At 44.4% G+C, this 17,588-nt stretch overlaps 1 protein-coding gene across 1 annotated transcript; it reads left to right on the top strand.

The window, feature by feature from the left end:
* Nucleotides 1–1,972: 1,972 nt before the first annotated feature.
* On the top strand, nt 1,973–16,616 carry CLEC19A (C-type lectin domain containing 19A). Its single transcript, XM_033915173.1, has 5 exons — nt 1,973–2,125; nt 9,362–9,527; nt 11,344–11,437; nt 15,056–15,188; nt 16,188–16,616. The coding sequence occupies exons 1-5, from the start codon at nt 2,038–2,040 to the stop codon at nt 16,265–16,267; spliced, it is 561 nt and encodes a 186-aa protein (XP_033771064.1). The 5' UTR covers nt 1,973–2,037; the 3' UTR covers nt 16,268–16,616.
* Nucleotides 16,617–17,588: the final 972 nt, after the last annotated feature.

The following is a 17,588-nucleotide window of genomic DNA, read 5'->3' on the forward strand; positions in this document are numbered from 1 at the left end:
CCAAGGACCATGCTATTTTCCTGCCAAGCTGAAACACTCCACGCAGGCTCTCTCACACTCACTGTTACCCACAGAGATGGGTATCCACACAGTCCAACTTCTGTCTTCTCCTGGTGACAATCCTCAGGGGTAGGGCCCCTATTCTTTTCCCTTGGTGAGCCTCTCTGGGTCCCACCCTCGCTTCACAGCCTGGGACCATGCTATCTTCCCACCAAACTTAGGGACCTATCCCCCAGGCCCGCCCTGTTCCACCCACCCCAGCCACGCCCCCAATCCCACCCTAGCCCTCCTGCCTGACTCGATTTTGCCGGGTTTTGAAAAGCCGTCCGGACCCCTGGACATGTCCTCGAAAAGTAGGACATGTCCAGGGAAAACTGGGAACCCTAACCAAACTGAAACACTCCACAGTCTGCAGTGCTAGCACTTACTCAGACTCTCACCCCACAAGCTGTCAGCACATCCAGGAGTCTCCCTCAGTGTGTGGGATCTGGCGTGAGATCCATGATAGCCAAATGCCCCACATTTATTCCTCACTTCCCTTATATACTCCTCCCCTTTCTCCCATTTAGGCCAGGGTCCTCCAACTCCTCTTCAACTTTTCAACTTCTCTAGGTTCAGTTTGACTATATTCTCAGCACACAGTGGTTGTGGGGGCTTATGGACAAGGAATGAGAAAGTCCTCTGTCCTCTATGAGAAGATAATTTGTTCAATTTAATTAGTTAATTAATTTATATACTGCCTATGAATGGAAGGTGTCTAAGAGGTTCAATTTCAGGTACTCAAGCATTTTTCTCTAACTGTCCCAGCAGGCTAACAATCTATCTAATGTACCTGGGTCAATGGAGGATTAAGTGACTTTCCTAGGGTCACAAGGAACAGTGTAGGACTTGAACCCAGAACCTCAGGGTGCTGAGGCTGTAGCTGTAACCACTAGGCCACGCCTCCCTTAGTTGCTGCCTGTCTGTCTGTTCCTCATTGAAGACTACAATACTAAGCACTGGAGAACATTTTTAGCTAGTCTCCAAGTTGAAAAATAAATAAATCAATCTTGAACGGCATAAGATTAATAATACAGTAAAACCTTGGATTGCACGTAACTTGGTTTGCAAGACAAGCAAAACATTTAATTAAATTTTAACTTGATATACAAGCAATGGCTTGCAATACAAGTACATACAGTATATGCACATCACACCTGAGCCGATGGTTCTTTTCTCTCTGACGCTGCGGGAGCGTAGTGACTGTTCTAAACGAGCAAAGTCTTGCAGTACGAGTACATACAGTATACACACGTCACATCGTCACAACTGAGCCAATAGTTCTTCTCTCTCTGACGCTGCAGGAGTGTAATGACTGTTTTAAATGAGCAAAGTCTTGTAATACGAGTGCATACAGTATACATGCGTCACATCGTCACAACTGAGCCAATGGTTCTTCTTTCTCTGACGCTCAGGGAGTGTAGTGACTGTTCTATATGAGCGAGGTCTTGCAATACAAGTACGGATAGTATTTTGTATTAAAGTTTTTGGGTTGTGGAACGAATCGTCTGAGTTTCCATTATTTCTAATGAGGAAATTTGTTTTGATATACGAGTGATTTGGATTACAAGCATGCTTCTGGAATGAATTATGCTCGCAAATCAAGGTTTTACTGTACTTGCAAAATAAGCTGTGGTCTTTTCTTGTTATAATAAGACTAATGGTCAAACCTTTGGTTCCTGGGTTTGAATCGCATGCAGGGCTAAAAAAAGTATGTAATTCTATGGCCAGTAATCTAAAAGAGGTGTAAAGCACGAGATAAGATATGGCAGTGACCTACCCCCTGCTTGCAGAAGATCAGAAGATCCCAAGACCAGCTGGATTGTTTCATGGTGTTAGGGGTTGGTTTGGCCAGCCTTCTCTGCATGTCATCTCAGAGGGGAGGGGAGTGCAACAAGGCATGCAAGGCATGCTCTGGTCTGTTGCAGAAAGATCCAGTGTTTACACAGGAGCGAGACATCTGCACTCAACGCCACAGCCGTCTCGCATCGTCCCAAGATGATCCGCTGGGTGCTGGCTGCAGCCCTTTTACTCCTCCTGCTCTCTGTGCAAGCCTTTCCACAGACGGACATTAAAATTAGTCAAGGTGAGTGCAGGAGTTAAACCTTTGTGTTTGGGGTGACCTTTCATTAACGGGCTTGTGGCTGGCTCTGCTACTGGGAAAGGGGACTTGTATGTTGCCTTGTTGTGGCTTTGGCATTCAAAGTGTTGGGCATAGGAGGATTAGGTGACTTGCCCAGGGTCACAAGGAGCAGCACTGGGATCTCAGAACCTCTGGGTGCATAGGCATCAGCTCTAGCGGTGAACCGCAGCCCCCTTCCTGTAGAGTGCCCAGGCATTACTGTGGCAACCTCCTTTCACCCAGTGGCACTAACTTTCTGTGTAGCACTACAGTCTCTTTCTCAGGTTTTATACCATCCACGGTACAGAATAAAAGTGGTTAATGAGACCAGTCCTCTCGGCAGTAAGAAGTTCGAATCAATATAACAACAGAGCTTCCTAATTTCCTTTAATCATTTTGGAAATATGTTTTTCTTTTTTAGCCTTCTTCTAAACTAATCTAAACTAAACTAAACCTTAAGTTTATATACCGCATCATCTCCACGGAAGTAGAGCTCGGCACGGTTTACAAGAACTTAAAAATGAGAAAGGGTAGGAAAAGGTTTACATAAGTTTATAAATCGAGTGGAAAAGTAAGGGAAGAAATAAATGACATGTTAGAGAAGAGCCAGGTTTTTAGTTGCTTGCGGAATAAGTGGAGGGAGCTCAGGTTCCGCAGCGGGATAGTCAGGTCATTCCAGAGACCTGTATTTTGAAAAGAAGTGATTTTCCCAGTTTAATAAATTAAAAATGAGCAGGAAAAAACACAGTATTGTGCAACTCTTTTCTTAATATTTTTATACATCTTTACATCATGAGACCTGAAGGCATTGAAACCGCTCTTTTATTTATTCATTCATTCCGTTTTCTGTAACGTTCTCTCCCAGGAGAGCTCAGAGCAGTTTACATGAATTTATTCAGGTACTCAAGCATTTTTCCCTGTCTGTCCCAGTGGGCTCACGATCTATCTGATCTACCTGGGGAAATGGGTCACAAGGAACAGCGTAGGTCTGAACCCACGACCTCAGGGTGCCGAGGCTGTAGCCATAACCCCTGTGTACCCTCATTGTCTAGTTGCTTGTACTAATTTGTCCGAGAATGCTATCCTCTGTACATAGTGTATTAATCTCAAATAGTGGAGAGCCTCTAGGAGCTGTATAATCTTCACTTTCAGTTCAGGAGCAGCCTAGTATTTACATCACCAGGCTCACAACCAGTTAAGTGCAGATCAAATTTCACTGCTGCCCCTTGTGGTCTTGGACAAGTCACGCAACTCTCCATGGTCTTAGATGCAACATTAGATTGTAAGCCCTAGGAGGACATGAACGAACCGGTCTCTGTGTAACATTACTTTCCTTTATGGAATGGAGTTTTCCAGACAGTGGCGTAGCGAGGGTGGGAGGTGACCATGGCAGTGACGCCCCCCTCTGCGCGCTCTTCTCTCTGCCCCCCCACTGCCATGGTCGCCAGTGACGCCCCCCCTCTGCGCGCTCTCCTCTCTGCCCCCCACTGTTCTTATGTTCTTATATTCTATGCCTCCACGCCATACTCGTGCCATCTCTTCCCACCCCCATACCTCTGAATCTTCACCAGCACAAGCAGCTTCTCTGCCTGCTGCTCGCGCTGGCTTTCCCTCTGATGTCACTTCCTGGCTCCGCAACCTGGAAGTGATTTCCCAGGGTGCCAGGTTTTGAAATGCTGTCTGGATCCCCGGACATGTCCTCAAAAGGAGGACATGTCTGGGGAAATCCGGACTTCTGTTATCCCTACCCAAGGTGCTGCAAAGCTCTTGTACACATGTGGACAAAACTTTGACTGCTTGATATTCAGAGTTATGTAGCCACCTCTTGGCTGGCTAGATAGCACATAGCCACCTATGTAGGGTTACCAGATTTGTTCTTTAAAAATCAGAGGACACCTGGCCCTGCCCCAGCCCATCCCCAGCCCACCCTGCTCTGCCCTGCCACCCCCCACCCCCACACGAACCTCATGTCTCCTTTCCTGAGCTCAGGGTTGCTTCTGGAGGACCTCCGTGCATGTGTGGACATCAAACCAATGACATCACACGCATTTGCCCATGCATTTGATGTTATCACGTTAATGTTTGCGCATGCACAAAGGCCCTCCAGACATGGCCTCGAGCTTGGGGCCTTCCAAAACCTGGACAAACTGCTGGGTTTTGGAAATTCCTCCGGGCACCCGGACAGCCCTCTAAAAAGGGGACATCTGGTATCCCTACACCTAAGTGCTGACATTCAGTGTGAGATGGCCGCTGAATATTAGCGGTTAGCGGTTAATGGATAGCTGGCTATGTGGCGCAACTTAGCTGGCTATCAGTGAAATTCGGACCAGTGGCCAGCTAAATCAGGCCATTGAAATAGCTGGTCTGTCTTTGGCTACTACAAACTTAGCCAGCCAGTGCTGAATATCAACATAGCTGGCTAAGTTTTAAGCAGCCAAAAATAGATTGGATATTCAGCACCAGTCACCAGAAACGGCCCGGCATTGAACATCCAGGTTCCGTGTCGACTGTGGGAGTGAGCTCGGCTCACTCCCAAGGTCTAGGGTTACCAGACGTCCGGATTTCCACGGACATGTCTGGGGGTCTGGATGGCTTTTCAAAACCCGGCACTTTGGGAAGGGGCATCCACACATGCACAGACGCAATGCGGTGACATCACACACGTGTGACATCATTGCTATCTGGGGGCAGGGCTGGGGAATGGAACAAGGCATGGCGGTCCTGGGGGGCGTGGCTATGGGTCTGGATTTTCCCGAAGGAAAATCTGGGAACCCTACGGAGGTCTGATCAGGCCCAGAGTGCCTTAGCCTTTCCTTTTTTTTTCTGGAGCTAGCTGCACCTTTTCAAAAGTACCGCTTTTAGTGAAAAATTGGTTGACCCTCAAATATTCAAGCACTAATTAAGGGGCCTTTTTACTAAGCTGTGGTAGGTGCAAAAAAATGAGCTACCACAGGATATGCTATAACAGGGATCTCAAAGTCCCTCCTTGAGGGTCGCAATCCAGTCGGATTTTCAGGATTTCCCCAATGAATATGCATTGAAAGCAGTGCATGCACATAGATCTCATGCATATTCATTGGGGAAATCCTGAAAACCCGACTGGATTGCGGCCCTCAAGGAGGGACTTTGAGACCCCTGTGCTATAAGCCCCCTGCGCTAGTTTTGGAAAGTGTGCACTAACATTTTTGTATTATTTGAAGGGGGCTTGTCAGGGGTAGAGAATGAGCATTCCTGTGCTAACCAATTAGCATATCTACAGTGGCATAGCAAGAGGGGTGCGGGGGAGGCACCCCTCCTGCTCTCTACCACACCTTCCCACTCCGTGTGCGTTTGCGCACCCCTTCCCTCCCCCCCCCGTAACTTTTTAACTTCGGCATGAGCAGCCACAAACTTTCTGCTCGTACTGCCTTCAGCACGCTCTCTGATGTCACTTCCAGGGCCCGCGCCTATAAATTGACTTCAGAGAGAGCGCCGAAGCCAACGTGAACAGCAAGTTCATGGCTGCTTGCGCCAAAGATGAAAAGGTTCGTGGAAGGGGCACGCTAGTGAATTATCACATGGAGAATTGTAGGGGTCAATAGTCAGCCATTGGCAGTGAGTGTTTTGCTCACTGCCGACAGCTGGGACCTGTGCAGGCTTCAGCTACGAACACTTTGGGCTCCTTTTACGAAGGTGCGGTAGCGGTTTAACGTGCGTAATACCGCACGCTAAACCGACAGCCGCGCTAGCCGCTACCGCCTCCTCTTGAGCAGGCGGTAGTTTTTAGGCCAGCATGGGGGTTAGCACATGATGAAAAGTCACCCGCGTTAAACCCGCTAGCGCAGCTTCGTAAAAGGAGCCCTTAAATGGCCGTGAAGTAAAAATAGGACAGACATTTATGTGGGCCCATTTATGCGCTAATCTCGACTGCTTAATCTAATCTAATCTTTCCTCTTATATACCGCATCATCCCCATTGACCGTGGAGTTCTACGTGGTTCACAATAAGATTTAGATTAGCTATTTCAACTAATCTGATTATACATTAAACAGAAAAGACTTTAACTGCTTTTGAAACACTAAATAAGAATTACATTTTCTTAAGTGTGACAATAAGCTGTTCCACAAAGCAGTAAAAAGCAATGGGATAGAATGAGAGACAAAACCCTTTGATTGAATACCTTTAACTGATGGAAAGCCAAATGAATATATAGAAACAGATCTTTGGCTTCTTTGTCTTGATGGATAAAATGTCAAAGGGGTGATTTGGTTACTGTGCATGATTTTATAAGCTAATGTCTACAGCCTGGCCGCCCTGAGTAGGCTTGCTCTTACTATTGGAAGTTAAGCAGGGTCCAGCATGGCTATTACTTGGATGGAAGACCTCCTGGGAACACCAGCTCCTATGTTGGGTAGCAGCAACAGAGTGGAGCCACACACTGTACAGGAGAAGGCAATGGCAAACCACTCCTATACTCTGCCATGAAACATCACAGGGTGGATTCCTCACTGTGCGTGGTGCCATGAGTCAGTGGCATAATCCATCCATTTTGTAAGCTCAGAATGCATACTTAAACTTCCCTCTAGATCAGGGGTGTCAAAGTCCCTCCTCAAGGGCTGCAATCCAGTCGGGTTTTCAGGATTTCACCAATGAATGTGCATTAGCATACAATGAAAGCAATGCATGCAAATAGATCTCACGCATATTCATTGGGGAAATCCTGAAAACCCTAATGGATTGCGGCCCTCGAGGAGGGACTTTGACACCCCTGCTCTAAATTCTACTGTGTAAAGTTTTCATCAATGGAGTCACATTCTCAAATCTATTTTTATTGAATATCAAACTAACTGCAGAATCTAACAACTGAAATCATTTTAAATTTGCTTTACTAACACCATAATAGACTGAATTGCAGTAATCTAATTTGGCCAACATAATCGAGTGAACAAGAGTAGAAAAATGACTTTGAAAAAACAATGGATGGACAGATTTTAGTCTGCGTAGACCACAGAAATCTTTCCTGATCAGATTACTAATCTATTGTTGAAAAGATAACCTTGAAGCCAATGTAATACCTAGTATTCTAGCCGATTTCTCAATAAACAACAATTAACCAGACTCCAAAGTGCTGACTCTGCCCCTGTATTCAGTGCTAACCATGATATTTTACGACACCTAGCCATTTAAATGCTACTAAATATTAGTAGCTAGGCCCAACCTCCCCTCTCCCTTATACTAAGCTGCGATAGAGATTTCTATCATGGCCCTCTGAGCGTTGGAGCAGTGTTGGAGCGTTTAGCGCTACTACCTCAGCTTAGTTTAAAAAAAAAAAAAAAGGGTGGGGGAAACAGTGATTTAACTAATAAGCAGCTGATTAAATCATTTTGAACATGAGGCTGATAGTTTTTAACCCTTTAGTAAGGACAATGAGGGAGGAGGAGGGAGATATGAATAAGTGTGAGGTAGAATAAATTTATTTTTTGTGTTGGGTAGCAAAATTTTATCACTATTCTGTTGTACAATAACCTTCCCCTTAAAACAGTGGTTCTCAATCCAGTCCTTGGGGCTCACCCAGTTGGGTTTTCAGGAGATCCACAATGACTATGCATGAGACAGATTTGCATACCAAAACAACAGTGCACGCAAATTTATCTGATGCATATTCATTGAGTATATCCTGAAAACCTGATTGACAGGGTGCGCTCTGAAGACTGGATTGAGAAACATCCTTAAAAGATTAGAGGAACTGCATGTTTGCAGAGCAGAGTGCGTCTGGCTTTGGAGGGAGTTGATGTCATCTGTTGGTTGCTGTTACCATGTGTTGACATAGATTTATAAACTCATTTATAAATGTATCTTAGTTTCTTCTTTTGTTTTTATGCTTTTTAGTTTTAAACAGACTAACAGATGTGGGTGTTAGAAACATCATTTTGGAAGCAGCTACCTCTATGTGGCTCTCCTTTACTGAAAAAGAAACTGTACGAGTGGCCGCTGAAAAGTTCTCAGCCCAACCAAGAAGAGAATGGTGTGGAGCCATGAAACTTACAAGTTATTCCACACTTTTCTTGACACTTTTCGTTTTAATGAGGTAAATGCATCTAGTAAATGGGAACAGGTATAGGGAAACCAAGCCATTGTGACATCACCAATGAGGTTGGCTCTTAGGCATTGTGGAATGAGGCATTATGACATCACAACATGAGGGGCTACTGAAAAGTTCTCAACCCAACCAAGAAGAGAATGATGTGCAGCCATGAAACTTACAAGTTATTCCGCACTTTTCTTGACACTTTTCTTTCAATGATATGAAATGAATCAAAAAGTGTCAAGAAAAGCTACCTATTCAGGGACGCCTTTAATTAAGTTGATCCTAGAGTCCATTTGACAAGTTCTGATCAATTAAATTCCCTTTTGTTTTTTCCCTTCTGTGTTTTCTTTCCTATACTAATTTGTAGTTCCTCCCTCTATTTCCCTCTCGTTGAAAGTATATCAGTGATTCCCCCAATATACGTCTGTCTCCCCTATTTTTTATTGTTCATCACTTTGCAATCTATGAAAAAAAAAAGCGATTTTAGCAAATCCTAAATAAACTTGAAACGTGTACGTTTCATGGCTCCACATCATTCTCTTCTTGATTGAGTTGAGTACTTTTCAGCAGTTCCTCTATTGTGATGTCATAATGCCTCATTCCACTAATAACCAATCGGCAACTTCATCAGTGATGTCACAATGGCTTGGTTCCCTTATACCTTTGCCCATTGACTAGACGCATCTGCCTCATTGAAACGAAAATTGTCATGAAAAGGGTGGAATAACTTGTAATTTTCAGGACTCCACATCATTCTCGTCTTGGTTGGGCTGAGAACTTTTCAGCGGCCCCTTGTATGACTTGCTGGCTTTAGTTATCTAGACATGTAACATCCAGTGAATGCAGTTAGGTGATTTGAGCATAATTTGAGCACGTAGCATATACAATACTAAAGGCAGTTAAGGCCAGTTATAGTTTATTATTTCTCATAACACCAATTGGCTCATTATTACATTAAGTTATGCGTACAACTGACTGTATTCTATAACTTGCACATATGTGTGCTCTGTTTGCAAATTTGGGCACTCAACTTTTAAGGCATCTCCCTTCAAATGCTGCCTGGTTTGTATTCACTTCCTTCAATTAATGCCTAGAAAACATTTAAAAAATGGTCTTTTCTCCTTCTCCCCCAGTGTTGCCAGAGCCTGTTCTCTCGTACGGCTGTCCGCTCTTCTGGACAGAGTACAGTGGCTATTGCTACAGATTCTTTCCTTTGAACAAAACGTGGGCAGAGGCTGATTTGTATTGTGCCGAATTTTCCATTGGTACAAAATCTGCTAAATTAGCTTCCATTCACAGGTATGTTTCACAGTAACATCTTTCTACCTTATGATGAAAAATGCAGCTGTGTGGATAATTTACTGCTCTGGAAAGAGAATCCTCTGAAGCCAGGGCAATTTCACTATAATTACTTGAGGAATTTCTTTATGTGATATACTTTCGGTAACCCTTTTTTTGCATCAGGGCTGGTCTTTTGCTGCAGATAGAAAGGTCAGGCTTCATCAGGAGAAAACGCGACTGCAGTTTCTGCAGGAACAGACAGACGTACAATTCCTCAGTCATTTTAGGCCATAAAGCTGGAATTCCATGAATTTTAACCCCCTGAAGGCAAACACATACATAGATTTCATAGTGGAAAGCAAGTTGACTAGGCTGTAGGATAGGGGAGAGTTAAGAGCGTGCATCGTAGGCACAGTAGATACAGTGTACTGGTAGGTGCCAGAGTTTTAAGCAGGAGGCCACAGAGGCAGGAAAACCAGGAGGCTGCCTATTGATTTTCATTCAATGCAGATTTTTCAGTGCTCTTACCCTATGAGTGCGAGAGTGTCCGGGCAGGTTGCCAATTCTGGTCACTGGTTCAGTAGTTAACCATATTGTAATGTACAGTATATTTCATGTAATAGGAAACTTTCCTCAGGATTATGAGCGTTGGGAGCAGCGTGGGCCATTCAGCACATCTCCCCACACTAAAAACTGCTATCGCAGTTTGATAGAAGAAGGTGTTAGGGCTAGATTCATTAAGGGCACGGATCCGATCCGATCCATGTCCAGGGGGGCTGATTCACAAATTGCCCTCATGCAAATGAGGGTGATCGGAATCACACACCCCAACTGCCTCTCCGGTTATACATGCTGTACGACTAAGTCTAAGCCAGCCCACGTCCCGCCCAACTCCCGCCCTCGACACTCCTCCCGAAACGCCCCGTTTAGCTTTGGTCATTCAGCGGCACTATGAAGGCCTAGGTCATTTAGAAATACGTCCAGAACCCGTTTTTAGTATGGGCACTTGGACGTATTTGGGAAATGTTCGTCCAAGTGCCGAATTAGGCCGGTTTTTGGATGTTTTTCTCTTTCGATTATGAGCCTCTATTTGTTTACAAGATAATCTCATTCACCCTAAAAGTTGATTTTGTAAAGCTTTTAAAACCTGTTTGTATGCAAGATATCCTTTTCGCTTTCACTCTAACAAAAGAGCAGATTTACCTTGCTTTTATGTTTTGATTTTAATGTAAGATTGTAATTCCTAGAGATGGCCAGCCTCTTATTAATTTGGAAATTACATTGAACTCCTATTGGAGTATATTAATGATTCATAAATATTTATGTCATGTCATTATAAAATAAGCTCCCACCATGTGTTCTTGTGGTGCCCAATTGAAAATGCCCTCTTAGGACAATGCAGTGGCGTAGTTATAGGGAGTGCGGGGGAGGGGAGCCGGCACCCATCCTGGTCTCTGCCCCCCACCCGCTCCTTCCCCCCCCCCACTACCACACGCGCAAGTCCCTTCCCTTTCCTCGTACCTCTGTAACGTTCGCGGCACGAGCAACAACCCCGACCTAGGAAGTGAAGCCAGAGGACGAGCCGACGCTGGCATGAGCAGCAGGTTGGAGTTGCCGCTCGTGCCTGGAACATTAAAGAGGTACGGGGAAAGGGAAGGGGCATACGTGGCAGAAAGGGGCAAGGAAGAAGCATATGGGGGTGGGGCCTGAGAGGAGGGCGGGGGAGGGGTGCCACCTCTCATCCTCGCTTTGTCACTGGTACAGTGCATCCAATGATTGACGCACATTTTGTATTCTAACGTGCCGTGGTGAATTTTTTTTTTCATCCTGCCAGTTGGGAAGAGAATGTCTTTGTATATGATCTGGTTAACAGCAGAGTTCCAGGAATACCCACGGATATCTGGATCGGACTGCATGACAGGAGACAGGTGAGGGGGCACGATGCCACAGCAGCTTCCTTTACTTTATGACAGTGTATCACAAATTGTGTGCCGCGAGACGCCGGCGATGAGGAGAGGCAGTGGCTGACTGCCTATAGGCTGACTCCCTAGAGGGGTGGCTGACTGCCTACAGGGGAGGCGCGTCCTGTCAGCACTCAGCCGGCGCCTCCCCTTCTCGCTGGCAGCTCTCCTCTTCCAATCCCCCATCACCACCATTGGCGGCTCAGGACCCCGCCTGGGCCTCCGCACATGTGCAGATGTTGACGTGATGACACAATCACGTCAACATCCGCGCATTTCCAGATGCCCTCTAGCCGTGGCCCTGAGTTTAGTGTGGTCGCGGCTATGGAGGGTTTGCGAGACACTGCTTTCAAAAGGGGCATTCTTATAAGGTCCTGCAGTGCCATTTGCTAGATTAGAATAAAGGATTTTAAATTAAAAAAAAAAAAACCCAATGGAGGAGTGCAATAGTAATGGCAGACAAAAAAGTCTCCCCTTGCCCAAAAGGGTAGGGGAGGCAGAGAAGGCTGGCACAGATGGAAAAATACATTTCTTAGTGAATGGGAAAGTCCTCAGTCTCACAGCCCGCAATGGGGAGTCACTGCCCCTAATGCTTAGCTTCCATAATCATGCACTCAAAAGGGTATTAAGTGTGAAACATCCTAGGACTGAAGCCAAAATGTAAAAAAAAAATTAAATAAAGGACGTTGCATCACGACTCGTTTAATCAGAAATGTTATTCTACCGAGTTATTAATATTTACACAATCATATACCAATGTTGCTTGGAGACACTAATGCTCCACACCATTTAAGATGAATTTGTCTTATTCTAATACAGGAGTTATCAAAGTGTTTTCAATCTGCTACTACCATATGTGTTCTAGGGCAACAAGATATGATACCATCGTCACTCTGTCTTATATAAGCATCTTAAAAATAAATACTGTCTCAAGCACCGTATTGGTCTTTCCTGGCAATGTTAATATCACAGTCATTTACAAAGTGACATTTTAATTGGGTTGGGAAAAGGAACGCCTTAGTGTTTGATGGGGTCACATGGGTCTGTTGAATGCCACTGCTTAGATAGTCTGACATGCTGGGTTGTTTTCATGACCCAGGAGACTCTGTGTAATTAAAGACAGCTCAGAATAGTGATGAATCAAGCGAACCAAAATGCCCAGCGCTCCAATAGTATTAGGTGGACCAAAGACTTAATAATAGACAAACAGATTACGACATGAAACATTAGTGTTGTGGGAAGAACTAAAATAAGTTAGGGAAATAACACTAGAATAGGCCATCGACTGTCAAACTTTTAGCAAATACTACAATAAATATACTAACTCCTACTGCAGACTTGACACCTGCCCCCCAAACATCATGAAAACTGCACCGATAAACTTCAAAGCCAATATGTTGGCATGGGTAATCCTCCTACTATCCACAGGAAATTTCCCGGCAGAACAAGGCCATATTATGATAACTCGTATAATAAAAAACATGAAAAGAACCATCCAACGCCCCATCTAATTACAGACCTATCGCGAGCATCCCGCTAATCATCAAAATACACTGTAATTCTCTGTAATCTCTTCTTTATCTGTACACTGTAATTCGCTGACTGTACAGCTAATCTTCTCTGTGAACTGCCTAGAAGTCGCAAGATTATGGCGGTATAGAAAAATAAAGTTATTATTATTATTATTAAATGCCGAACTTACTACATACCTGGAAAAATTCAATATCTTAAATGACAATCAATCGGGCTTCTGTTCGGACCACAGCACCGAAACCATTATAGCCTCCCTACTCGATCACCTACACTTACTCTTTAGCCAAGGCTCTAGCACCCTGATCCTGCAACTTGACCTGAGTAGTGCATTCGACCTAGTAGACTGCCTTGCATACATCGGCATCTCTGGCCAGGTCCTCAACTGGTTCCTCGGGCTCCTGAGAAATAGATCATATAGGGTGTTCAAGAACGACTCTTTCTCTTATAGCTGGGACAACTCCTGTGGGGTTCCACAGGGCTCCCCCTGTCCCCCACCCTGTTTAACGTCTATCTCGCCTCCCTGGGAAACCTCCTGCAAAGCTTCAAGCTCAAATTCTTCATCTACGCAGATGACATTACAATAGTCATCCCGCTAACCAGTTTCACACCAGAGCTGCTCAACTCCCTGTCAAGCTTGCTTAATCAGATAGAACTCTGGATGTTATCCTATAGATTAAAATTAAACCCTGACAAAACTAAATTCTTCCTAGCTACCCCCAACGACAAAATCAAAGATACCACAATACAAGTGAAGGGATCGGCTTTCCCCCTTAAAAGTACTGGGAGTCACGCTAGACAAACACCTTCCCCTCGAGAAACACACCGACCTTACAGTCAGAAAAAGCATCTCGGTGCTCTGGAAACTCCGCACCATAAAAAAATACTTTGATGACACCTCTTTTCGCCTGCTAGTACAATCCTCCATTCTCAGCATACTGGACTACTGCAATATCATTTATCTGGGCTCCACGAAAAAAACCACCAGGAGACTAAAACTGATTCAGAACACCGCCGTCTGCCTTATATTTGGCCTGAACAAATGGGAACACATCACCCCCTTCTACCACAAACTACATTGGCTACCATTTGAATCCAGAGTCCTATTCAAATTCGCTTGCTTCTGCTACAAAACAGTTTTTGGTATATCTCCAAGTTACTCACTTGCAACAATAAGAACTCCCGCAGAATTCATCTGTTCGCCTTCCCCTCCCTGAAACTATGTCATCTCAAAAGGTTCTTCAACAAAACCTTCGCCTTCCAGGCAGCCAAACTGAACCCATGGCTAGCCCCAATTGCACTCGATGCCCCCACCTACCTCCACTCCAGAAAACAACTCAAAACCCACCTATTCCCCAAACAGAACCCTTAATACCCCTCTCCTACCTCCCTCACCCCATCCATCATTGAACTGAACTCCATCCTCTCCTTCTTATTGTACATTCCTAACCTGTTAAGTTAAATGACCTGTACTGTCCTTTCCTGATAACTTCAACGACTTCATTGGTTGTAACTTTGATTAATTGATGTGAACTGCCTAGAACTCCCTGGGTATGGCGGTATACAAAATAAAAGTTATTATTATTATTATCTAAAATGTAATGGTCTCATAGCTCATACATCAAATGCGTCCTTGAAAAGAAAATATTTGAGTTTTCCTTTCAATCTGTCAAAGTTGGGTTCCTCTCTTACTTATATTGGCAATGAGCTCCAAGTTTGAGGACCTGTCACCGAAAACATTGTGTCCCGCCGGGTATTAATAGTTCTTAAGGAGGGAACTGAAAGAATAAATTTATCTTCTGATCTTACGGCACACTAATGAATGCGCATCCCTAGGGCCTTCTGCATGGCAGCCTGAACTGGTTGGATCCATCTGGTTTCTATGCAATTCATTAGACATTTGCCGTGAAATCTGCTTGTAAAATCACATTTTGGTGGAGAGAAGGTGAGACCGTCTCCGACATATGCAGGGCAGAGAGGGTGGGAGGATCTTGCCATTGATCAGGTTTCTTCACTTTGGCATCATTTACCGCCTGCTTTGATGTTGATTGACAGGAAGGTCAGTTTGAATGGACAGATGGCACACCATTTGACTATAACTACTGGGATGGCAACCAGCCTGATGATGGCATCCATTCCATTCCAGACGATGAGGACTGTATTGAGATATGGTACAGATATAACAGTGGTGAGTAAACTACTATAATCAGAAGAAAACCTTAGATTATGGTAGAAATCTTGTAATAAGGACATGTCTCTGGCTGGATGACCTGGGATGACCTTTTTGTCAAGCCTCTCCATCTGGGGGTATTTGGGGCCCTCGGCCTCTATGTATTACTGGTGGTTTGGGTGACGTTCTTCTACAGCTATTTCCTCGTTTCCGCTTGCTGGGTGGGGCTGGCCTCCCTTTGGGTTTCTCTTTGTTGCTCTGCTATACCTGTGCCATACATGTACCTATTTGTGGAGAGTGTATTTTCTTGTGTATATACTGCCTCTTTGTATTTGCGCTTTTGATATTATTGTTGTTCCTGTTACCCGGTTGTACCCTTTCTAATAAAAATGATTACAAAAAAAAAAAAAAAAAGGACATGTCTCCTTTGTAGATCATTAACCCTCACCCCCACTCCCTTTTGCAAAACCGTAGCGCAGTTTTTAGCGCCAATCACAGCGGTAACAGCTGATATTGTGATGTCATAATGGCTACGGCTAAATAAATGGAGAGGTTAGTTTTGTAGGCTGCTGTGCCTTTAATTCTAAATCAACAAATAGAAGGGGATGTCTTTTTCTCCCTTAAGGGACATCAGCCCTATACAGGGTGCTATTCCTATATGCCAGAGCCTTTGTAAACTGAGACAGTCTGATGTCATCCTTCTGGTGTCGGCAAATCAAAAAACGTCTTCCCCTGTTGAAGAAGCACAGTGTAATTAATTTTCAAAACTTTGGATTCATGGCTCTATAGGGGGATCCCCCCTTTCCCATTTTATTTCAAACATATGTATATCTCAGTTAAAGAGCCTGCAATGCGTTTGCATCGGTATAGAGAACGGCAGGATATTATTCCCTTTAGGAGTTATAAATATAATATAGTGATTGTTTTCCCAGCCATGAAGACTCATTCTCCTTTTCTGTAGAGATGCAAACATATTTCTCTTTAAGAATATTCTCATGCTTGTTTTCCTTCTTTCAGCTTTACGATCCTGGAACGACAACCGATGTAACCAGTCATTCTCATTTGTCTGCAAGATTCCGTCACCATCAAATGAGTAGCCCGAACATCGAAACTTAGCACCTACTGGAATTATTCACTAAAGAGATCATTTTAGAAAGCTTACACCAAGTCTGCATGTGGAAACTGCAGGTTTACATGTGTAAATAGCACAACGCATCTAAGTAGTGATTTTAGACAACTGTTACACATGTACAGTACGTCAGCAGCTTGCACAGTTTTCAAAAGGGGATGCTCTGGGTGTGACTTGGGCAGACCTGACAGTTATTGAGTAAAGGAAAAACATATCTATTTCATGTCATCCAGGTGCTGCTCTGAGGAGCACATAAGTGTCAGTTAAATACTTGTGTTGGGCATGGGGTTTGGAAGAAGGACGATGGGGGAGGGGGGGAACAGTTGTGCTTGCCTCTCTGGCATCAAAATCCAGCTCGAAATGCAAACTTAGAACACCTTGTACTAAACTGCATCCTGCAATAAGCTCCTAATCTGTGTATCCTTCCCACAAGCTAATAAATAATCGTTTATTTTTGTATGGAGGTAGGGTTACCAGACATCCGTATTCCCCCCCCCCCCAGACATGTCTGGGGGGTCTGGACGGCTTTTCAAAACCCGCCACTTTGTCTGGGTTTTGAAAAGCTTTCCTCCACATTGCATCCGCGCATGCGGATGTCCTCCTACCCGATGAGAGCAGGCAGCGGGGGGCGACACTGGGGCGGGATAGGGCGGGTCTAAGGGGGGGGGTCTAGATTTTCCAATCTGAAAATCTGGTAACCCTACATGGAGGGGGCATCTGGGGATGAATAGTGGACATTTCTGTGCTAATTAGTTAGTGTGGCTGCATTACTGTGCACCAAATGATTAGCTCAGAACTATGTGTGACCCCTTACCACTTACAAAAAAAAGGTGTCAGTAAGTGTTAACACGGTAATGTTTTTTAGCGGATGCTGCTAATGGCAACATTAGTACACGGTCATTAATGATAAAAAGGAAAATCAGTGAATCGGAAGCCAAGGACAGGCCTCAACGATGAGATGAAAGCACACAATGAGGGAGTCGTGAGGGCAAGATGTCAAGAGATCAGCCAAAGGTTTCATTTGGTAATCATGTTTTATTCTATTTTTACATGGTCCTTTAGACTCTTGATAAAGGCACAGACGCCGAAACATTGCCAGTGTCACGTCTATCGAGCCATTGTGGCATATCCATCAATAAAGTGACTTTTTTGAACAATACACCCTTGGCTGATCTCTTGACAAAAAGGAAAATCAGCCATTTTACTGCTGTGGTACAGGAAAGACCACGTAAGGCCACTTTCCACGGTAGCTTAGTAAAAGGACCCATTAGACTTTTATAGCTTTGCTT

This window comes from Geotrypetes seraphini, chromosome 11 (genome assembly GCF_902459505.1).
Source record: "Geotrypetes seraphini chromosome 11, aGeoSer1.1, whole genome shotgun sequence".
Lineage (NCBI taxonomy): Eukaryota > Metazoa > Chordata > Amphibia > Gymnophiona > Dermophiidae > Geotrypetes > Geotrypetes seraphini.

What these genes read in the sequence shown, in the direction of transcription:
- CLEC19A (XM_033915173.1), top strand. Translation starts at nt 2,038, where the DNA reads ATGATCCGCTGGGTGCTGGCTGCAGCCCTTTTACTCCTCCTGCTCTCT. An exon ending in AAATTAGCTTCCATTCACAG is followed by an intron (nt 9,528 to 11,343) that starts GTATGTTTCACA and finishes TCATCCTGCCAG; the next exon opens with TTGGGAAGAGAATGTCTTTG. An exon ending in ATGGTACAGATATAACAGTG is followed by an intron (nt 15,189 to 16,187) that starts GTGAGTAAACTA and finishes TCCTTCTTTCAG; the next exon opens with CTTTACGATCCTGGAACGAC.